The sequence below is a fragment of the Pelodiscus sinensis genome, chromosome Z (assembly GCF_052426305.1).
Source record: "Pelodiscus sinensis isolate ZL-2025 chromosome Z, ASM5242630v1, whole genome shotgun sequence".
In the NCBI taxonomy this organism is placed as follows: Eukaryota; Metazoa; Chordata; order Testudines; family Trionychidae; genus Pelodiscus; species Pelodiscus sinensis.
In genome coordinates, this window is record NC_143085.1 from 13,496,028 (window position 1) to 13,519,993 (window position 23,966).

General features: G+C 48.9%; 1 protein-coding gene and 1 long non-coding RNA gene across 2 annotated transcripts in view; one reads left to right on the forward strand and one right to left on the reverse strand.

The window, feature by feature from the left end:
- The window catches only part of SLC25A1 (solute carrier family 25 member 1), a 45,678-nt gene extending 24,164 nt beyond the window's left edge, over positions 1 to 21,514 (reverse strand). Inside the window, exon 1 of the mRNA XM_075898244.2 lies at positions 21,360 to 21,514. Coding sequence (XP_075754359.2) covers positions 21,360 to 21,462 — 103 coding nt within the window. The 5' untranslated portion in view covers positions 21,463 to 21,514. The remainder of the gene's footprint in view (positions 1 to 21,359) is intronic.
- The window catches only part of LOC142818481 (uncharacterized), a 36,314-nt gene continuing 32,987 nt past the window's right edge, over positions 20,640 to 23,966 (forward strand). Inside the window, exon 1 of the long non-coding RNA XR_012895969.2 lies at positions 20,640 to 21,044. This is a non-coding gene — a long non-coding RNA (uncharacterized LOC142818481). The remainder of the gene's footprint in view (positions 21,045 to 23,966) is intronic.

A 23,966-nucleotide genomic window follows, 5' to 3' on the forward strand; every position in this document is an offset into this window, starting at 1 on the left:
TTCTCCTCCATAAATCATAGAGGAGAAACTCAGAACAGACCTCTTCTTAACCACACCCCTTACAGCTCCAAAGCATTATAGCCCTAACTCACTGGAGCTTTGCTGGCATTGAAGCAACACTGACAATTCCAAGCATTCAAAAACCAGGAGTGAGCCCCTGCAAAATTCCAAGCCTTTAAAAAAAATATTTGGGGCCTTCTGATTTTGGGACTTCTTGGTTCACCTTTTCCAAACTCCTCTCTGCACTTATGAGAGACAGAAGCATACTTATTTTGAATGGAAATGGGAGACCTTCTGGAAGTCACCACACAATCCTGGAGGTGGGGTTCTCAGAAAAATCAAATGTCACGTGATTCACGATAAAAGTGCAAGAACTGGTAATGCTGGCAAGAGCCTTAAGTGTGCGCCAAATCTCAGTTCCTACACATTGTGCTGTCACCCCATCTGTTACGCAGCCGAAGACAAGCACTCCAAGCAGGTTACCTCATCCTGTATCTCTTCCATTCTGGAGTAACAAGAGCAGGGGGGCTGGCTCTCTCCCATAAATACTAATTGTGTCATGCTTCCCTGCAGGCTCACTCTGGCTTTTTAATTATGGGCAAAACTGGTTTCATGCTCACATACCCTCAAAGCACCAACTTCTTTTCCCATCATCCGGGAGGAACATGGCAGGCAGCTGCTTTTCAAACAGTGGGAGGAATCAGCACAGCTATTCCCCGGAGAAGCCTCTTTCCTCAGCCCGGCAAAACCTGCCCCAGACTCTGGACAGATCCAGCCCACCTAACACTTTGATCTAGCCCGCGGACTGCATGAGACCACTTTCTATTTATATCTTACTGCCCAAATTTCCATGGCTCAGGATCCTATTTAAATGCCTCCATGGTCCCAGCACTACCCCAGCAGGGGCTGGAGCCCTTTAAATAGCTGTAGCAACCCTGTGCAGCTGCCAGGCAACGTGGTAGTGGCAGGGCTGGGAGCTGTGAGACCTTTGTTATGTTTAATTCAAAGCCTCTGGCCCCACACAGCTCTGTGGGGAGGCTTGTCCTGAGCCCTGCTCCTTCCAGGGGGTGGAGCCAGCCCGTGAGTACATACCAAAATTCTGCAAAAATTGCTGCCGACCCGTGCTTAGGAGGTGCAGCTGCTACAGGAGTCTGAACAGTTAGATCCATTGCTGGCTCTTCCCTTCTAGGACAGGCCCAGAAGCTGGCCACTGTGGTTTAGCACAGCCACCTGCAACCTCTCTTATTGAAGCAGGGTAGGTATCCAGAAAAACTGGACAAAACTTCAAGCGGTTTTGGGGTTCCTATTATCATTCCCAGCACCTATTCGTGCACCCTGCCCATTCTGCCCACTCCCTCCAGATGGTAGATCAGTGCCAGAAACTCTGTCTTCCCACTTGCATCTGTTTCCTTACATCGGACGGACACTCTGCAGAGCTATAGGTCATTACTGAGTTTGGCTCCTAACAGCTATTATTTTATGAGGAAGTCATGGGGAAACATTTCTTGCACAGCCCAATGGGGCCAGCCCACAAATGGACTCTTCCCAGGTAACTCCACTCACATGACTCTAGGGAAGAATTGGGCACAGACAGTAATAAAAATACCCTTACACAATACAATCAGCTGGCTAGTTTAAGCCCATAATTCTACTGCCTTGCAAACACACTGCTTTCTCCCATGGCTGCTGTTTCCAGCTCCTGCTGCTGATTTCAGAATAAACAAACACTCCTGTGCCTGACAGAAGCTCCTTTTCATCCTGTTCTAGGAAGCCCCTGTGGATTCGAGTGCCCTAGGATCTCTTGCCTTGAGCTGTGGCAATGCTGCCAATAAATCCACTGCACAGCTGAACTGCTGCTGAAGAGGCTGTTTGCTCCCCTTCCTGGGGAGAATGCCCAGCCTTATAAAGAGACAAGCGGGTGAGGTAATATCTTCTATTGGACCCAGAGAAGAGCTCTGTGTATTCTTGAAAGCTTGTATCTCACCAACACAGTTGGTCCAATAAAAGATATTACCTCATCCACCTTATCCCTCTGCCATCCTGGGACCAGCTCAGCGACAACATTACTGCATAGCCCTGGAAAGAGCATTGCTGAAGAATTTTGCTCCAACCACAAGAGACTAGTGTAGTGGATGCAAAGGCTGCTTGTTCTCCTTCCAATCCCCCCTCCCACTCGTATGCAGCAATGATTAGGGCCCTTTGTTTTTGGTTTTCACTTTATTTAATTTTTCCCCTGGAATATATGTTTATTAAAACAATAAAAACATGAAATTTGGCACAAAAAATTATTTTCTGGGTAAATCTTGGAATTTATTTTGGTGGATAGGATGGGGTAAAAGATATTCACTAACATTTTGATGACTGGAATTCAACGTGGTTTGCTGCAAAACTAAAACAGAACTCAAACACATCACCACCTTAGAGTTTACAAAAACTACACATCACTAGACCCCAAATAAAACTTTTCATTTGCAGAAACAGTTACTATCATGGACTTAGAACTATTCGCCTATAAATATTGGCATTTAATAATTAGGCCACAAACATCATCCTTTTTTTCCTGTTTTTTTTTTTTTTTTTTTTTTTTTTTTAACTTTTGAACACATACTTGTGATCTGATGCTTATTCTGACACAGATTTTGGTTTTCTTTCCATTTTGGTGTATCAAGTCTTTAAACCACTATTGTCTGCTAGCAGCTTGAAATGTGTATGTGGTGGCTGTGAGCTTAATCAGTATGTTCAGAGGCCTATGCACTTCAGAGCTTGTGTGCATGCTTGTTTATTGAGTGTATCTTCTACTATTACATAGCCTTACTTCAACAGGGAGCTCTGCAAACACACAAATTAATGTATTAGCATAATACATCTATAGTTCATGCAATGTATTGTATTTTCTTAATAAAACAAGTTACTTGTTATATATGTGAAAGATACAAAAGCAGGATGGAAAGTCTGAAAAAAACCAAATACTGTTTTTAAAACCTGGGATTTTTATTCTGGTAAAAATAAAATCAGTTTAAACTGAAAACTAAGGAGGCTTAAGCATGGTGTATCTACAAAGTCTGCTGAGGGTGGCCTGGCTTGTAGGATTACTTCTACTAACCATGGCATTACAGTCACAGGAATATGAGCGGAGGAGGCAAAGCAGATACTCACGCTTACCAAATGCCTTTTTCCCCAATGTACTCAAAGCACATAGGGATTCTCATTTACAGATGGGGCACTGAAGTGAAGTGTCTTATCAAAGATCGGCTAGGGAGTGAGTGGAAAAAGCCAGGAACAGATCCAACTTTCTGGATGCCTGGTACCCATGACTTGTCCATAGGCTCTGCTGCCTCTTAGGCAAGTCCCCAGCACCCACTCTCACGTTGGGAGGATACAAACACTGAGGTCACCAGACTCAATGCAGCAATTTGCACCATCATGCAGCCAGTCTGGACTTCCAATAGCTTTGGTCAGGGCCAGCTTTAACTAGTCCCTACTAAGTGGCTCCCAATGGAAGGGAAAGATGGAGGACAGCCAACTGAGTTCCATTGCTCCATGCACAGACTACTTCACAAGCCCCTCTACCTTGGCAATAAAGCAGCTCCTCAGAGCCCATGTCACCTTCTCAGACAAAGTCACCCTCCAACCCTTCCCTGGGATCCAACGACTGTGTTTTGTACTTTTAAAAAGAGTCACAAATCAACAGTTCCCAGACACTTGGCAGTCTCGATTCCTTTTGCACTGCCAGAGTGACATTAAAATGCCAACCCAGCATGAGGCTGAGAGCGCTGTGACCTGACCAAATTGGCAAAAGGAACAGTCTTTTTGAGGCTTGCTGGACTTTAGCATTTTGCCAGGTTCTGACTGGATTTTCTGCCTTTTCAACCAGCCTCTGGCACATTAGAACTTCTCACTTCAAAGTCTATTACTGAGCAGAGACGGATGTCTTTCACTATGAGGAGAAAAAAAAAAAAGTATGTGGGCCAGATTCTGATCTCACTTACGCCAGTGTAAATCAGGCGAGACTCCACTTGGAGTCAATGCAATTACTCTGGATTTACACTGGTGTTAGAGAGTAGAACTTATCCCTTTGTCTGCAATTCTCCAGAAGGTAGCAGAAACCCCTTTACTGAGCTGGGAGCTTCACTAGAATTTCCTGAATGCACCCAGCACCTCTTGGTATCAAATCTGTGCTATTAGGATGGGACTCTAGGCAGCCCGATGGGCTCACTCAAGGCCATGCATCTGCTGTGCCCCGCACTGGGCAAACTAGGGGCTGGTGTTAGCATCTGGACACTAGGTAGATCTGCCACTTGGCTTTCTTTCAAATCAGAGCCCTCAGGTAAAGGGGTGAGGGAATGAGGAAGTGTGAAAATTACTGATTTAGTTCCTTTCAAGTTTCTGTAACCCCCTTAAAGAGAAGGAAGATTCACCTAGACACAGTGCTTGCCCTTGTACCAATATTTCACTACATGCCAGCCCTCTGCATCCAACAGATCACAGCATGACAAAGCAAAATACAAGTATTATAGGCAGCTGCCAATTTCCATTTAAGGAGGATTTGAGAGGGCAAAGTGAAGCAGAAGAAAGCAGCTCAGCTAACTGTAGGCCTAACAGGCTGGGGGAGAGGGTGGAGGAGATTTCTCAGTGGGTGAAAAGCTGCTTCTCCCCTCAGGCAGCAGGCTGCAGAGCTTCATCCGCCCCCGTTTCAGCCAGATCACTACTCTCAGCTCCACCCATGTGGGGAAACAGACAGCGAAATGCTGCACCTGAAGTCACCACCCCCCTGCACATGGCAGTCTCTCCACAGATGCTGCCAGAGCATGACCCCTTCTCCCCTGCATAGGCCCAGCCCACAGTCTAATACTGGGAGAGCATCCCCAGCTCCAGCCCCTGCACAAACTGGTGGCCAGTGCCTCTCAGCCGGGAATCCTTGCGACCAGATTCTTAGTTGCTGCTAAGTTTGGTAATCCAGTGACACTGGTGCCCACTCTTGAGACCTAGGGAGCCAAAGGCCTGTGGACTGTTGGAACCCCTTGGTGGCCACAGCTTGTCCCCTTGTAGCAGTGCTCTCTGCATTACTGGGCCATGGCTGGGGCCAAGAGGGGCCTTGGGTAAGTCATATCTCTGTGCACCCACCTGCAGGACAAGGACACCTCCCCCCACAGGGGCCACTATCTCCTGGAAATGGAGAGTGCTAAGCAGGCCCTGAGTCCCACCCTGACCGCCAGGAATGGGCCTTGACAAGCAGTCCATCCAGGTCTGTGTCACGCTGTTGTGCTACAAATAATGGGCTTCGGAGGCCTGACAGACAAATGGTGAAGGGCACAGGGGAGCATGCTGGGACCAGGCTACCACCCAGTCTCCCTCAGCTACCTTCCCCCCCATCCCCAGAGGCAGAGATAGGCCCCGGAGACCCTCAGAGCCTTGCATCCCTCTTGCTAACCCTGTCCCACGAGACACTGCCCCCTCACCTCATTGTTTACAGAGGACTGATGAGAACCACCACAGGCTGAGCTGCCAGGCTCCCCTCCCCCAGTTCCAAAGCAGCAGCTGCTGACTTTGCACTTCAGGAGCCAAGCAGCATGGGAAACCTCTGAAAAACAAACCAAGCTCCCCAGGGAAGCCAGCACCTGAGGTCAAAGCAGCTGAACCCACAGCAGGCAGAACCACTATGGATTATGTGTGGCTACAGGCCTGGAATCTACCCACACCCAAAACTTGCTACAGTCCCTTTAAGCCCTGCCCTCCAAACTGTGCCAGTCATGACTGTAGCTCAGGAGAGCTGCCAAGTCTCTCTGCCCTGCCCCATGTGAGCTGGGAATGTTTATCTGACAAACCATGCTGTGGATCACCCCACTGTGCACAGAGCTTGGACGTGTCAGCTTCTGCTGCAGACAGCCTGTTTGCCCATCCTACCATGCATGTCTGTCTGAAAGAAGCAGTCAACAGTTGTATATGCACGTGTGTGTCAATGCTAGCCAGCACATGCTGGCACAAATTACTATTTTGCATCCCTGGCACTTTAAGATGAAACATAATAAATAAGAGGGAATTTCTCTCACACACACACACTCTCTTCATTTACATAGTCACAAAGGTCCTCCCACCCCAATGAGGTAGTTAGGAGTGGAGAATGGTCAGATTAGGGCTTCTAGGCCTCACACCTCAAGGGTGGGGCCTTATGTGAAGTACACAGGGCTCCTGCATTCTTGGCCATGAGAAAGTTTTAACAGCATTCCCAGAGGCACTAGACATTTCTAAGGCTAGTGAGATCATCCAGTTACACTGAACAGGATACAAAACAAGCCATATAAATAGGGTTGCCAGATACTTCCACAAAAAATCCCAGAACATAGTGGGGAAAAAAAACTGGCTGAGAAGAGGGGGTGGGGGGGAACGTCACTGTGCCTTTAAATTCCCCTCACCCACTACCCTGCCACATTTAGCAGGGAAGAATGTCCCCATTGGCCTTCCGTCCAAGAAAAAAAGAAAATACTGGACATTTTACATATCCGGTATTTTTTTTTTTTAACAGGACAGGGGCCACAAATACCAGACTGTCCAGGTGAAAACCGGGCCCCTAGCAACCCTACATATAAATCCATGTGCTCCATGTGATTCCCATGACTTAGAGGGTGGCTAAGGGAGACAGGGGAGAAGAGAGCAGGTTAGGAAGAAGTTATAGTTATGAGCAGATTACTCAATTGTCCTTTACTGGGATTCTAAAACACCTGCTTGTGGAACATCTGATACTACCCACTGTGGGGAAAAGGACATCAGCCCAAATGGAACAGGGGCCTGAGCAAATATGGCAAATCCAGAGTGCTTTGGTGCAGTTCTGCAGCCACTCCCCAGACACAGATGAGGCATGGTCCTTGGTACTCAGCTAGGACCGGCCTGAGGATTTTCCCGTAGGTGCACAAGTGAGCCAGCTATGGAGAAAGAGGAGTGCACACCCACATTTGCTCCTGGAGAATGCACATGAAGTCAGTGGAGGGGAAACGTCAGATATTCTTTAACTGCCAGTAGAAATAAAGCAGGAAGCACAGAGACTGAGGGAGCTGCAATGGGTTATACATACCCATGCCTATCAGCCCTACTCTGTGTATACTACAGGGATCAGAAAGGGGCAACTCTTGTTTAAATAGCTCACTGCTGTGGAGAAGCACTGGATTGACAGAGCTGCAGCCTGGCGTGTGATCTGCCACCCAGAACAGACATAGCGTGGGCAGCTGCAATGAAAGCTTTCCCCAAAGAACCATCCTCAAACCTCCCCCTTATCTATGGGGCACAGACAACTAGAGATGTTAAAATGCAAGTTTTTTGGGGTGTTATCACTGAAATTCTGCTTAAAATTTGACTCCACACAAGTACCAACTCCTAACTTCCCCTTACCCCCATGCTGCTGCCTCTGATACAGAGGCAGCAGTGTGGGCGGGCGGGGGGGGGGGCTGTTCTGGTGTGTAACCATAAATGTTAACTGATGAGCCTGGGCAAAAAGCTCCATGTTGCACTGAACAGTCACTCCACTGGGATAAGCAATTCTGATTGCTAGAATTAAATTGTGGGTGGCTTTACTCTTGCTGGGCTACAGCACATGGGATCTGAAACTCCTCCAGAGCAACAGGTGCTCTTGTGCCATATTGCTCTTCGTGGGCCATCGGACGCATATTGCGGCTTCACAATCAACACCATGCTGTTATGGTAATGCCCAACTGTCAGCAGTTACCGTGCTTGCTTTTGGAAGCCAGACGGAAGAGAAAATTTAGCCTTGCTGTTCCAGTGAGGCAAACTCTTCCCTTGTGGTTTCAGTCATCTATGATGCCAAAAAGACCTGTTGCTTCTTGCCCCCACCGGATCCATTTCCGCAGCTGCAAGCCCTGCCCCTTCACTGTGCCTAAGCTAGCTGAGCCCTCTCAGATCATGGAGAAGTGCTTGGTTTTTACTGGCCAATTTAACACGTTGAATCCTAGCCGGTGGGAAGAATAGATCAGCAGCCCTAGAGGTAGCTCCTGAGTTCTAAGGCACGGTTCCCACTGAAAGACTAAGCCGCTTGAAAGATGGGAAGAGAGGAAATGCTGCCTACCAGATCATGATGCTGTGGTACAGTCGCCATCATGTAACTACCCACTCCTGTCCTTTATGTCTAATGTATTAATTGGGAAGGCTGAAAACAAAACAACGATTTATAATGCTCTTTACCGCACCTTTCCCACACCATGGCCTCATTTCCTTCTGCATGTGCCGCTTTATTTAGGCAGGACAATTCATTCTATGTGAGCGAAACGACAATGTCCCTGCAAGCTAACCACCGGCTTATTTCCATACCTCCCCCTCCCTTAGGGTGACAATGGCCCCAGCGGTTGCAGAGGGCTGTGGCCTGTTTACAAGGACTTTAGCCCCTTGATTCAGCTCTTGCAACACTGCAGAATTACAGCAGCAGAGTCAACTCTTCTCTAATTACTTGGAAGTTGAAAGAGCAAGGGAGAGGGAGGGAGGGCCTAAGCGGCTTGGACTCTGCACTGAGGCTCTTAATCATTAGCTGGATATCCCCCCCCCCCAGCCAAAGGAGAGCAAGATCACCCCTCAGTGAAGGTCACAGCTGGCCCACCATGGCAAGCATCAGTCAGGAGCTGGGACAGTGGTCACCTTTTGTCACTGGCAATTGAAGGGATTCCCATTTTCCCAGCTGGCCAAGCAATGGCATCTCGCCTTTCAAGACCATGGGCAGGAAGGGATCAGGCAGCAGAAGGATCACTTGCAGCAAGTCTCCAGTTAGGAGGCAAATTCCTTGGTTTGAAGGGCCAGCGAAGAAGCCCCCAGCCAGCACGGAATGAGAACAGAACGAGAACACGTTGAGACAGCAGGGTCCTCCCTTGCCCAGGAAAATTTAGACCTGTTGTTGACCAACCCAGGAGCCAGTTTAGCTTCTTGACAGGCCGAAATACCAAGACAACTGTTGTATGACAAGTGTTCCGACAAAAGCACTGACATTTCCAGCGCTTTGGCAGGACACTTGTGTTTTTGCCAGGGTTAGGGCTTTAATCCAGCTGTCACTCATGCAACACATGCGACAGCATGCACACAGGTTTCCTATTCGTTTTTAGTTAGTGATTTTTATGTGCCCAACCAACACCGTGGGGGCATTTGATGCAAATTAAGAACAAGCAACTTGTTAAACCGCCTTTTTGAGACTTTACCACAAGCCCCACCACTACCTCCTCAGCCTGTTTGAGTCCCTGAGACCCTCTCTAATGAGGTGCCGCAGATAACATTTGTATGCCCCAGGCTGCATAAAAATGTGACACACGCCAACATCATCTACCCATGGGATTCCTGAGCTAGGGGACATAAGGGCAGACACTGAGCCTAGCACTTAACACAATTTTACCCTTACAGGTAGAGTAACTCTTCTTCCTTGCATCTAGCTCTGAACAGATACCTGTGAATGAAATACACCACTAGCAATATGACACTAGCATGATCCATTGCTGTGTTTTGAGTTCTAGACACTTTTGGCAATCACATCAGCTAATTAGTTGTCTCTTCCAAATAGAATCCTGTAAGTCCCATGGGAAAGTGAGGATATGGCTCTACGTTGCTCCACACTTGCATTTTCTCCTCCTCATGGATCAGCAAGTTCCCTCAGAAATTCTATGCAGGCAAAGGGAAAACTAAAAAGCAAAGAGATTTGCAGGACAGATCAGAGATCAGCTGAAAAACCATAAGAGAACCAACGTAGCAACACTCAACTTTAGGGTAGAGACAGTTTACACTCTTAAGCCTTAATTTTGACGCCTTCCCCAGTTCTGGGTTTTGACAATCTCCTTTTGGTCAGAAGTTTCACATTGCCCACTTAGGCCAGAGGATTTTTTTTTTTAAAGCTTTGAGGTCAAACTAGGAAACTGACATTGGGCCATTACCTGAAAATGACTGATATGGGCCCTAAAAAAGGAAGGACTGCATCTGTTGTATTCATGTAGCGATGACATTCATTCCCTTAAAACAAGTCACCAAGCAAATCAGATGTAGCTAGTGTTTGGGGAAGGAAATAATTTACTACGGTGTCACACTCAGAAGTGTCCAATCCATTAGATGCGTCATGATTAGACAGAACATTTTGTATTTAGTAGCAAGCAAGGACACCACTTGTTACATTTAATCACTTTCCTGGCAAACAACACTATGAGCACTCCCAGGCACACGAGACCATATAGCTGGGACAGCAGCATCCCCCTACTCCTGTAGGGCAGGGAATATACAGAACTGCAAATATTTGATTTCACTAGTCTGCAGCTATGTTGTCAGACTGGTAAATAGCCCTGTGTAAACAGAGCTGCAGATAACACTATGTAACAGGATGGAGTAAGTTGTCCCTAACTTCACTGGAATCATTGTATTGCCTCACTACTCTGCCATTTCCCAATTTCCTCATTTTCAAACTTTAACAAAAAATAATCTGCTGAGAGTGTATGTCATTTTATAGAATTCACTGGCCAGAAAAGAAGCAAACACTAAACTGAACAGCCATAAAATCCAGAGCCCAGGAAAGCTCAAAGGCCTGATTTGCTCAAAGGCCTGAAGTTTTTGTTGTTTATAAAGACAACAGAAAAGAGGGGACCTGCATTCTCCTTAGCAGGAGGAAGAATAGCACACGTTGCTATCCAGGGATTGCAGACCAGCTCCTGAAGGTACCTTGCTAGATCGGAGTCTCTGTGTTTGAATGGCATCTGCTTGGGAGCACTTTCACAAGAGCAAATGCAACTGAAGAGGCTTTCTAGATAACCATGTTCTAGGTTTAAAATGGGCTCTCAAACAAGGACAACCATCATAAGACAGGAATGACTTGTACAAAGGACACTTCCCTAAGCCACCAGTTGCGTTCTCTGCATTCCATCTGCAATTTTCTCCTTCACCTCTCATCTAGCCCAGTGCAGTAACATCCCAGCGATCAGACATCGCTCCGTTACCTTGGAGGGGTTTGTGACGCTGGCAGTGCTGTCCAATGGCATCGACACAGGATCAGTGAGTGGAGAGGTGAGACACGAAGAAATCGAACTGTGACCGGACATTAACCGGCCAAGGAAGTTTCTAAGCAGCATGAAAGGAGTTTAGATTCAAGCCAGGCGATGGGAGCATTTTCCTCCAGTTGCTCTTTATACAAGAGCATCAGGAGAGAGCAGGAAAGTCAAACTAATTCTGGATGAACAAAAACCAAGAAAGAGGATGAGCCACTTGGGGGAGGGGAGGGAAGAGGGAGAAAGACCCAACACTTTACAGGTTAACCCGATACTAGGGACGTAAAATCCTGTTTAATTGGTGCAGCCATGGGCCTGCCCTCCAGGGACAAGAGCTGTACTAGCCAGGCTGGTGAGGCCCCGCTACACAGCAGGCCCTGCAGGGAGGCTGCCCCAGCCCTTACCATTTAACTGTAACCAGTAAGCATCACCAGTTAAGGGCAAGCTTACCGGTTAACCCTTAAGATTCCTACCCGACACATTCACCCCTTCCAGCACTACGTGAAGGCCCAATTTATTTTATACCTGAGAGTGAGCTGTCGCATTGAACAAGCTGTCAGATGGTCAACCCTGCCACTCTTTGCAGAGCTGGGAGACCATGAAGCTTCCTCCTAACTGCTCCACCAACGTGCCTCAAGGCAGCGTGGCAGGCACCACTGCTAAAAGCCAGTTCAGTCTCGATAGCCCCCTTTGCCCTTGGCTAACCAGGAGAAAAGCCATCATATTAACATGGGTGGCTTGTGAGGCTCACACACCTTCACTGAGAGCTAGACTGAACCACCATGAATTTGCCAACTGCACAGAATGGGTTAGTACTGTTCGTAAGCAAGACCCAGACACTGGATTAAAAAAAGCACTAGAAGGGTTGAGTAAGACTTTACAGGAGACGTTCTTTGTTCACCCAGCTGGTAATGAAAGATACCACATCCCAGCCCTGTAAGCAAACGGCACATGCTATACCTTGCATTTATACAGTGGTGTTTGGCCCGAAGGACAAAATGGTCTACTAGCTGATCCAGGCATCCCTTCACCCACCACTGCAATGCAGCCATCTGGAGGGCTCCATTTTACCAGGCAAGACTGCTTTCACTTGTGTATCCTGCAAAGCACAGCTGAGAGTCAGTCAGTGCAGAAAGACAATAGAATTACCTACCGCACACAGCGCTTTGGCTAATGGACTTATGCAGAGCCAGCAGCTCCTCACTTAAAATGGATTTTCCAGCTTTTTCCTACCAGAGACTCTCCAGGCTGCTTGTTTTTATGTCCTAGACAGAGCTCAAGGATGGAAGCTAAAGATCAAGGGAGTCCAACAGCTGGGCTTTGCTAATAGCTGGGAGTTAATGATAGAAAAAAAGAGGCTCCATAAGGAACTTCAGCTGATGGGCTCATCCTGAGATACACTGGACTGTAAATCCAGGGTCACATTCCCCAAACAGCAGTGAGACTTACACCATTTACATTCACAATGCAAAGCCTTCCTGAGGGGAGGACGGGAGAAAGAGGGTGGCTTGTAACATCACTCAACTGTCAGCTAGAGGTTCTGATTAACTCAAGGAAGAGCAATGGCTTGCTCCAGAGGCTTACATAACACACAGGAAGACGTGCCCTGCAGAATACAACTCCAAGCATCAGAAGCATATGAAACATTATGATAAATGCCTTTAAAAGATTGGATTTCAAATCCCCTTCCCCCCTCCCCTCATCCCAAATAAGCATGGAGCTGAAAGACTGGGAAGTTAGGTTGGGCACAGCTAAGCAACCAGTTGCAGCTTCCCAATTCTAGGAATTTTCCACCAGCCCAATCTCCAGTGTAGTTTGAAGTAGCCTAAGGGTTGCTCTATGCTACAGGAGCTAACTACGCCCACCAGCCAGAGATCAGAGATCAGTTGACATGCCCCTTTCCCCTGGCTACCGCCATAAACAACAGAGATAGCAATGTCTGCTTTCAGACCCCTTGCTATACCAGCTGGGGACTCCCCCATGCCAAGGGAATTCCCAGCCAAGCAGAGACCCTGGACTTTCAGCCACCTGATGTCAATCAGAGGTGCAGGGGAGAATCCAGCCCAATAAGATTTGCTTGTAAAACATTGTTCCTTCCCTAGCCCTCTGCAGTCCCTTAGCACCTCACCTGCCTCGTTCCCCACCAAGCTGCCCAGGAAAAGCAATTTCTAGCTACCCCTGCTGCCTGCAGAACCACGTAACAGAGAAGCTGTCTCTCTCCCTCACCAGGATCTGGTGCAAGTGACTCTCCCATGTGAAGTGGAGCAGGGCACCTTATTGTACGCAGGACTTTGCCAGTCATTGTTGCATAGCATCGAACAACAGGAATAAGCCCAGAAACTATTAACACCACACGTTGGACAAAGCCTGACTTTGATGTTGGCAGCTGGCCTGGCTGGGGCGTAGTTCCCCCCTGTCAGCTGGGGCTAAGACTCACAAATGTGTTGTGCAGATCACAGGCAGCTACTCAGAGCCCTACAGACACACAGAGAACAACCTCAACCTCCACTGGGCACTACTCCCAGCACACGGAGAGGAGGCCCACGCATTAGCGGAGTGCTGGGAAACCATGTGAGATTAATCTTAGTCTACGAACATGGAGTTTTACTGCTGCAAGGGAAGGGGGAGGAGAGATGTGCCTTTGTGTCCAGCAGAGACAGTGCTTCCAGAAAGGGATGATTTGGGGAATCTTTGCGAAGAGCAGCACGCTTGATTATCTTTTTATCAACATAAAACAAAGCAGTATGAGAGCTCAGCAGCCGCGGCTCCCTGTGAATTACTGTACATCATAGGCGAAGGGAACACACTTTTCCAGTGAGAGGCCCAAAGTTGCAGAGCCTTCCTCCTCTCTCAGCAGAACTGCCTCCCATGTGGCTCAGTGCTGAACAGAGAGGATCTGCTCATGCACGTTGCTAGAGAGGTGCTTTCACACTCCCAGAGGAGTTTAGCATGGTGAGAGGTACCAGATGGAGAACATAAGAATAGCCAGACTGGGTCAGTCCAAAGGTCCATCCAGCCCAGTGTGCCGTCTGCCGACAGTGGCCAAGGAGGGAACAGAACAGGTAATCATGATGTGATCCCTCTCCCAGACAAACAGAGGCTAGGGACACCTTTCCTACCCATCCTGGCTAATAGCCACTGTGAGTCTCAAACACAAAAGGTTCCCATTTGTCTCCTAAGGCAGCATCAAGCAGAGTGCCTCTGTCCAGGCCTGGGATGATCACTTCTAGGGTTCCCTCACCCAGACTTTGCCCCACCCCACTCCTGGCAGGACGGCCAGCAAGCAACTCAGCTAGTACCCAGTGATCGAAGGCAGCTGGTAACCTGAGCAGGCTGGTAAGTGAAAGCGACACAAAAGTGCCCTCAAAGGCTGTGCTGGAACAGCCAGTAAAACATCACGTTGCACCTGACCCATGATAGATCTGGGAAGTCTCCCCCCAGTCCTGCGTGGACTGCAGCTGACAAAGGCCCATCTCGTCTGGTAGTAGACAAAGGCCAGGACTATTTCACATCCACCACCACACAGCCCTAAGTGCTATCAATGGGGGCCAAGTTCAAGGTGATCTGGAAGCAACACAGGACCTGGAGTTTGAATGAGTGGATTGTTTTCACTGAAGGAGTGCCATGTTAGGTACCTTGATTTCACCACCCTGCACCCTGTCTCCCCTGGGAACCCAGCCATCTGGACCCCCGCTGCAGTGCTCCCCTTATTTTCCAGCCCAATTTCTAGAAATCAGAGTTTTGTTTAGGGAAAAAAATTGCTTGAGAGCGTGTGGGAGTCTCTTTGCCATTCCTACCACGCCCCTTAGGAAGCTCCTTCCAAGCAAAGCACTCGGAGAAGACATTGAGGGGAGCAACTATGATACAACTGTGGAACTGAGCTCACAGCCTGCAGAAGCCAGTCCAGGATCTTGTTCTCATCAGTACTGATTCACTGGCAGATCTCAGTGGAAATTCTACATTTTTGAGGGCTCTAAGGAGGGCCCATATACCTATAGTGACACTTTCTTCTTCAGGCAGTCCTGGAAGCCCCAATCCCTGGGACATGGACAAAGCACACGACTCAGTGCACGTAAAATGTATTCCACTCGTGGATGGAAAAAAAATCCCCAAAGAGATGGGAAAGATTAGAGATTGGGAGGTCTGGAATGCAGCAAAGTAGTTTATTGGTACCTAACCCACCAACAAATCCTGTAAATATCACCCAGCACCTTTAATAGAATAGGCATGGATGGGCCTCATTGTTTTCCCAGTCTAAAGGAATGGACGCCGCCGCACTGACAGGAACAGAGCACAGTAAGCACGAGACACCATCCTGATGCATCAGCTTATTTAATGCAATTATGCCCAGGATGAGCCTGGCCAGCAGTGCCTGTTACATTACAGATAATTTTAATTCACTGTGTGAGAGGAAGGGGCCAGCATTTCAATAGGGCCTCTCTTTTGTCTCATTTATTTGCTTCATGATCATGAAGCAGGGAGCTCCTCCAGACCAAGCAATATGGAACTACAGACTGTTTTATCCCTGACCTAGGCTGGAAGGCTCTCAAGAGGCCCCCCACATCCCTGTAGAATTCCATGCACTTCTGTGCCATGTAATTCTTGCTTTCCTGGGAACTGAGGATCCACACCTTTATGCACAACAGAAAGCCACTGATTCCCCAGAGCCAGGGAATGACAAACACCTTTGGCAGGGGTATATTCACAATGCCTTGCAACATTTCATTATCTTTGGACTGATTGTGGAAGACCCTCAGGCTTCTTCCAGCCCAACCCATAAGAATACAGCCCTGCCCTGTGTGCATACAATTCTCAAGATGCCTAATAGTCTGGGAACTGAAGATCTGCAGGTACAGCTGCTCCCTATGAAGTCTGCAATAGCTGAGCGTTGCTCTCTAGGCCTACAGCATATAACAGAAGAACAAGCTGGTGGGATCAACTAGCTCCCTTCTTTACTTCCCCCAAGATTGGATTAAGCTCCTTATTAAAAGACAACACAGCAAACTGAACTATGATAAGCACATGAGAACAGGCACAGCAGAGCCCTCCTCCAGCAGTGGCCAAAGCCAAAAACTTCAAAGGAGGATTCAAGAAATCTAACGATCAATAATTATGAAACAACCTACTGGTGGAACAGAAATCTCTTCTGAACCCCAGGCTAACAGCTGCTGGCATATGCTCAATGCACATGGGTTTATGTCCCACACAAAATGGATACCCTTCCTATCTAACAGTGGATATCTCCACCGATCCTTCCGTAGAGAACACTGGGTGAACAGTTTTGTCACAAGCTTTTGAACTATCCAGTTAATCTGAGGACCTGGCTCCTTGTCATGCCTCACAAAAAGGGCTCCCTTGGTCCTGCAGGAGCCGCATATATTTCACGCTGCTTGAGTACTGATTTTCAGTGAGTCTTGCAACTTCTCCAATGGGTTTTCTTTATAAGCATCCAAAGAGTGTGACGTTAACTAATACACTTCAACTGACAGCAAAGCCAGAGGTCACAGATGGCAAACGGAACATGACTGGCAGCAGACAAGGCTCCAGCAGCCATGCAAGAAGAGCAATAGACAAGACTCATCCTTAGGTCTCTGTTAAGCTAAGCCAGCACTTCGCTGTCAGACCTCAGAAAAGTGGATAGTCAGATGAAGAACGAAGGGGTAGACGTGATCCTGGAGGAAGAAATGAGCCAGGAAACACAAAAGCTCTAAAGATGCAGATCATGTCAAAATGATTCTCTCTCAAGGGGAAAGACTTCCACCTCCAGATGAAGAATGTCTCTGGAGCTGGACACAGGCAACTTGAGCGAATGTGCCCTTACAAGGGAGTTCTATTGCCTGTCCTGGAACCACTACAGACTTGGTTGGGTTTCCAGTCCTCAAAAAGGTACCAATGTAATGGGCAACGTTTACCTCTGGAGTAGTCCCACTGAAGTCAGTGGAGTTAAAGTAGAAAAACATTGATCCAATGGAGTAATTCACCAAGTCCAAGAAAAAAAAAAGCAAGCTGATGTGTGGAGGTAAATTCATCCCACAAGAGAGATGGGGCAGCAGCAGAGCTGCCGTGAGAACTCATCAGTGGGAACCATCCCATAAGGTCTTCCATCACATCAGGGAGCAATAAGGCAGCAGAGTGGGAATGAGCCATGGGGAGGACAATCTTAATCTGATCCCCAGACTCCTTTCCACCCTCAGTGTGATTTACAAGCTCCATCAGAGGACTGGGTCCCTTTTTTGGCACAAATAAATTAATTTCTAAGCACTGATGCATTCCACTAAATGAGTTTGTCTTTGTAGAGGAAATAATTCTAGCTAACATATACAAAGCTTGTCTGTTTTCCTGTGTATTACCTGAACAGACATCATTAACATCATGTTGTGAAAAGTCACAGTTCACAATCAAGACTTTACCACCACTAAAATAGGTGGCTTTCCGATGATACATTAGTGTCATTGACTTGTGACAGTCATGGAGGTTGGGTGTCCAACGGACATATTATTTGGCATCTCTGGGTTATCTGCAAAGTAAACAAAGACTCACAGCCCAGATTGGGTCACACCTGCTGCACGACCAGCAACATTTCTATGCAACAGGTTTAAATGGAACATCTCCATGGACGGAATGTCTGGCTACTGGTTACATCCAGCCACAGAGAGTCTGCATACTACCTGTGGCATCCTGGAACTCAAAGAAAAATCAGAATATGTCTATTGGGCTCATTATGACCACAGAGGCTTGTCACAGCCAGATTACACAGGAGAAGAAAGAGGGGGTTACCATACCACCTCACCTATACACCTTTCAGGTAGGGATGTTATATATTGCTTAATTCGAAAATTGTGTAACCACACAAAAATCTTAGTGGTTACATGATTATTTAATATTGTCCAGGGGAGGGGCCAGCAGCCAGTGCGCTCCTGGCTCCACTCCTGGGGAGCTCCCTGCCACTCCGTGCAGCAGGCCAGGGCAGCAGCAGCCCCTCACAGAGAAAGGCTACGCCAGTGTCCCACCTTCCTCCCTTCCCCCCACTGCCTCTGATACCGAGGCAGCAGTGTGGGAGGCACAAAGCAGCTCCTGCAATTACTGGCTCCCACCTGCCCCGTATGTGCCAACTTCTGCCTGCCCCCCTTTCCTTCCATGCTGCTGCCTCTCTATCAGAGGAAGTGGCACTGGAGGTGGGGTGAGGCAACTCTGTGGGACTGGGTGCTTGTGGGGAGCCATCTTAAAAATGCTTAGAGGCAGTGGGGGAAAAAGAGAAGGGAGTGAATGTAGCCAATAGGATTAACCAATAAACCCAGGCTTATCGGTTAATTGTTTAAACAACTATACACCAACACCTCTACTTCCAGGAGAAGCATAGAGTAATGCACTGATCATTCATTTACCTGGGTCTCTGCAAATACTCATTTGAAACTGAATATCCACTTTTAAGACACTATGGCTAGGTCTACACTGGCACGATCTTGCGCCAGAGCTATGCAAATGAGGCTAAGTGTGGAATATCGCAGAGCCTCATTTGCATATTTAATGAGCCACCATTTTGCAGAAGAGGCTCTTGCGCAAGAAGGAGTGGTCTACACTGCCCCTTCTTGCGCAAGAAAAACCCTCTTGCACAATGCCATTATTCCTGAAAATAATCAGCGTAACAGCATTGTGCAAGAGGGTTTTTCTTGCGCAAGAAGGGGCAGTGTAGACAGCTCCTTCTTGAGCAAGAGCCTCGTCCGCAAAAATGGCGGCTCATTATATATGCAAATGAGGCTCGGCGATATTCCATGCTTAGCCTCATATGCATAGCTCTGGCGCAAGATCGTGCCAGTGTAGACATAGCCTGAGTGTCAAACTCTCCTTTGTAGAATCAAACAGAATTCCTGTTCAAAGGGAACTGCCTGGCTTCCACCGCAGCCTCCTCTCCCGTATTCTCTGTCACCAACAGAGCTGACTAAAGGCTTACATTCTCTAGTTCATAAACAGAGGCAGGGTGATTAAGAAAACAAAAAAGCTGGTCATTGAATTAAATTAAGGATCAGTTGGATGATGCTGAAATCATTGCCAGACACTCCAGTTAAAAGGGCAGGAGTAGATTGTTAGTGTTCAGAACGGAGAGAGATAAATTGTGGTTTCCCCAGGAGCCTGTACTGGATCAGTGCTGTTCAACCTATTCATAAAGCATCTGCAAAAAGGGTTATGTCATGAGCAGGCAAAGTTTGCAGTTGCTACAAAATTACTCAAGATAGTTAAGTCCAAAGCTGACTGCAAAATGTTACAAAAGGATCTCACAAAGCTGGATGACGTCACAACACAATAGAAGATGAAATTCAATATTCAAAGCAAAGTAATGCACATGGCAAAATATAACCCCAACTATACACACAATATGATGGTGCCTAAATGAGTTGTTACTCATCAAGCCAGACATCTTTGAGTCCTTTCCAGAGTACTGCAGATTTAGAAAGGATCCCTCTTAGGGTGCCTATATCATCCTGAACTCATTCTCCAGCTTCAGAAGACTGAAAAGTTATCTCCAAACATCAGTGGGAGAGATGCAAATGCTCTTAATGTGTATCAAAGAATACCAGGGAACAAGATGTAAATAAGATTGATGACAGTTTCATCCAGAAAGCTACATGAAGACATTATGTCTCACAACAGGGACACTAGTGAAGACAGCATGTATGTAGGTGATTGCAATGATTTTAATTACTGTAATTCATGCTAATGTAATTATGCAGTCCATAACAATGTATTTAAAATAGTACCACTATCAATGATGGACACATTTAATAACAAGAATATGAAAGTGTTTACATATGCTGAAAATAGCCTCCCCCAAAAACTGCAGAGTGCCCCCTCCCTGAACACACACACCTCTTCAAAAGCACCTAGTGACAAAAACCAGTCTGCACCTAGGTCTAGGAAACTGAAAGGGTCTGCAGTGTATCAAAAACACAGATTCATGATTCAACAGATACCAAAAACAAGGAGCTGAGCAGAGGCGAGCAAGATATGGGACCCCTAGGCACAGAGCAGCCCCATGCTGCTTTAAGCAGCTGGTACTACTGGCAGGCAGTGAGCCTGCCTTGGGTCATACAGGACTGCTGGCCAAGAGCCACCTTGGCATGCGCCTCCCTGGCCCCCCAGCCTCTCCTTACGCCATAACTCCATGCCCTAGGTCAGCACCCAAATTTTCTGCACCCCACACCGGGTTGCAACTCCCTCCCAGATCCTGCACCTGCTCTTACATCTTCCCCCCCCCCAACCAGAATCCTCTTCTGCACCTCTACTCCCTCCCCAACTCTGCACCCCCATTCTGTCACTCAAACCCTGTGTGCCCCCCTCCCATAGGTCACAACTCCTTCCCTGACCTTGCATCCCATTCTTTACTCTTCCCCAAGCCAGAATCCTCTCCAGCATGCATATCTCCTCCTGGCTCCTGCACCCCAGTCTGCTACCCCAAGCTCCTTTCTGCACCCAGTCTCCATCCCAGACCCTACACCACCTCCATAGAAAAACATGGCCCTTAACCATTTACCAAAATCTTGTAGTGCCTCCCCTCCCCCGGAGTTGAGTGATGCGCTGCAGTGACCCTTGCCACCTCCAGGGGCAGTGCTAATCCTCACGACACATCCCCCAGAGGGGAAAACAAGTGGCTCTCTTGCCTAGCGAGGAAACCCCAAACTAAAGCCAGGACAAACGGAGTCTTGCAATCAGCATCTTGGTGCAATTCAGCATAGGAAGGTTCCCAGCAGCCAGGGTGCCAGAGTCTGTCCCACAGTAGTGGGTGCAGTTTTGCCCTTAGACGCCCCTTCAGCTCTGCCCCCAGATCGGCCGTCCGCACGCTGGACAGGAAGGGTGTCACGTCACCGCTCCAAGCGCACCGAGCCCGGGAGAACTTTGAAAGAGCCAAGCAGCCCAGGCCGGTCCGGGCAGATGCACGAATCAAAGCAAGGCTCCGGGAAACAGCTGCCTGAACTCGGTCCCCATCCCCGCAAGACAAGAGGAGGGGAGGGGGCGCTGCCGTGGAACAGCGACACTTCCCGGGTAGGAGGGAGGCCGGGCCGGCGCCCTGCGAGTAACCAAGTGCTGCTGCCAGAGCAGGAGCCGCACAGAGCGCGGGCCGAAGTTCAGGGCGCAGCGCTCCGGGTGCCAAGCGGGACAACTCCAGGGGCCGGGGCAGCAGCTCGCTGGCTCGCGGGGCTGGGGGCGGCGGACTCCGTTACCAGTTGCGCTCCGGCGGGCGAAGCTGCCCCACGCAGCCGCTGCGGGCCCAGCGCTGGGAGAGGGGCGGAACCCCGCGCCCCGGAGCCGGCTGGGCTGCAGGGCCGGGGGCGCAGCGCGGCTCGCCGCAGCACTCACCTGCCAGGATCGCCTTGCCCGGGTGGGTGAGCTTGGCCCTGCCGGCCGGGGCCGCGGCGGCCAGGCAGCGGGGGCTGGGGAAGGGGCCGGGCAGAGCGGACATGTCGGCGGCGAGCGAGGCAGCCTGGCCCCGCGGCTCGGCGCTCGGTGCGGTTTAAGCGCTGCGGGGCGGGTCCGGGCACATGGCGCCGCCCGCGGGCCGGCTGAGCGCTGGGCGGCCCGGACCCCGCCCGCAGCAGGGGTGGGGCCGCGGCGTCACATCCTCGGAAAGGCCCCGCGCGGGGGGGCGGCGCTAGACAAACACCGGGAAGGGGGAGTCCCAGACCAGGCAGGGTCCCTCGGGGCGGGGAGGCATCTGGGGCGATCCGCTGCCCCGAGGTGGCGGCACAAAGCGAGTCGGCATCTGCCCAGCTCAGCCCTGGAACCCCGAACGAGCAGGGGCTCAGGCATCCTGGCTCTGCCGCTCAGCAAGTCATTGTCCCCCCCTCTCCCATTGCCCCAGCTCTGAAATGAGGATGGGAGCGACTGCTTGTGTCACACAGGGAGAGCCAGTGAAAAAAGTAATTACTAAAAAGGGACCCCGGAGGCAGGTTGATCCAGGCTGTATAGAGAACAAAGAGCCAGCTGCCAAAGACAACAGAAGAGAAAGTGTTTTGAAGGGGTCTGGATGAGGGGCCATAGCCCTGTCACTGCTGCAGGAAGTTTTTTGTTACTAGGCCCTCACATTTTCTATTATAGAATAAGGATGTTAAGGATTAGTCAATAAGTAAATGCTTATCTGATAGCCAAGTCAACTAGTTGCTTCCCCCTCTCCCCACCTTTGCTGCCTCTATCAAATAGAGGTAGCAAAGGGGGTGGGGGAGAAGAAGGAGTACTTCAAAGTGGCAGCGCTTCACAGAGCCCAGGATCAGTTCTGGGGCGCAGCCACTTTGAAACACCACTGTTGTGTTTCAAAGTGACAGCAGTGCCTGGAGCCCGGGGTCATCTGGGGACTCCCTAGCTGACCCCAGGGGAACCTGAAGTTCCCTGATCCCAGGATGTGCAGAAATGCAGCCCAGAGTCAGCTGAGGAGTCCCTAGTTGACCCTGGAGTCCATGCACGTGGTTTTTGTGGAGCCTGGGGTCAGCTTGGGACTCCCCATCTGATCCTGGGTTCCTCAGAAATGTTGCATAGAGCCCAGGATCAGCTGGGGAGTCCAGAGCTGACCCCAGCTCTCAGCATTTCAAAGCAGCAGTGTGAGTGCTTCTGCTTTGAAAGGTACAAGAACCCCCAAGGGCTCTTGTGCATTTGAAAGGGTAAGTACCCTCATGGAGCCCAGAGTCAGCGGGACTTCCCAGTGGCCCATAAGCAGGAATTTCTGTGTGTGTGTGTGTGTGGGAGGGGGTGCTTTTTATTTAAATGTGGACTGCAAAAATATGAATGTACTCTCCGTAGTCCCCCAAGTAAGCAAGGAAATCAGCTCCAGCCTTCCCTCAGCTAGTCAGAGCATGGGGTTGGGAGGCTCAGGCAGCATGTTACTTGTGGTCTGACCTCAGTAAGTAGAGGTAGGATGAGGATGTTAGAGACTAGATAAAGCTACATCTTCCTTGTACACACACAAACTCCTATGGCAGGGGCAGGTAATGATGGTGGGTTGTGTTGGGGCTTTGAGGGTTTTTTGTTTTGTTTTTGGTCAAGGATCCATATACCAGAAGCCAAGGGAAAAAATCCCTCCGTGAACACAACAGAGGGCCCTGGGCTGCCTCTTAAGTGTGAGCCCCACTGGGCAACACGAAGACTTGGGGCTTCCTTCAGCAGTGGGATGAGCCAGCACTTGTCCTTTAGCCCTGTGGGAGGCAGCGGATGCCAAGGCTTTGAGATTTGTCACTGGGCTGGAGCCTGAGCACTGACTCACCCCACTGTGGGCAGGGAAGCCCTGAACTTCACCACAGTCTGGCTCAAAACAAGTCAGAGGCTGGATCTGGCCCGTGGGCTATAGGCCCCTCCCCGCCCCCCCGCCCCAACCTTAAGAGCACATCATCTTCCTCTCCAACCTTTTTCTCTGTCCAGTGTGTTCATTTATGGATGTCTAAGAGCAATTTATTTTCATCCTGGGGATGTCATTAAGCCACTTAACTTGGCACTTGTGGTTTAATGTCAGCACTAGAGTGCTGATGAAAACTGCAGGGAGAAGGTTATATTTGTCCATAAATTACATAAAAGAGGCACCTTCCCGTAGCCAGGCATTCATCAAGCTTTTTGATGTTGTTTTGGTTTTGGCATTTTTTTGTGACTGCAGCCTGTAAACAGCCATGTAGAAGCTTAAGAACCCAGACTTAATTTGTAGTGAATGTGCCTGCCTGGCTGTTATGTGCAGGCTGGCTGCTTATTGCTGGCAGTGACTGAGTAAAGGAAAACAGGTCTCCATTTTTAAAAAAAATAATTATATCTGTTTGCAAGGCCTTGGCAAGCTGTAAAATGATTTCTAAACAGGAAGTTTCCCTACCCCCAACCAACTCTAAAAATGTCAATGTCATACACTGAATCTAACACAAGGCAGTCTTAACAGGCTATACCAGGCATGTCCAAAGTCCGGCCCGCGGGCCAATTGCGGCCCGTGTTCCGATT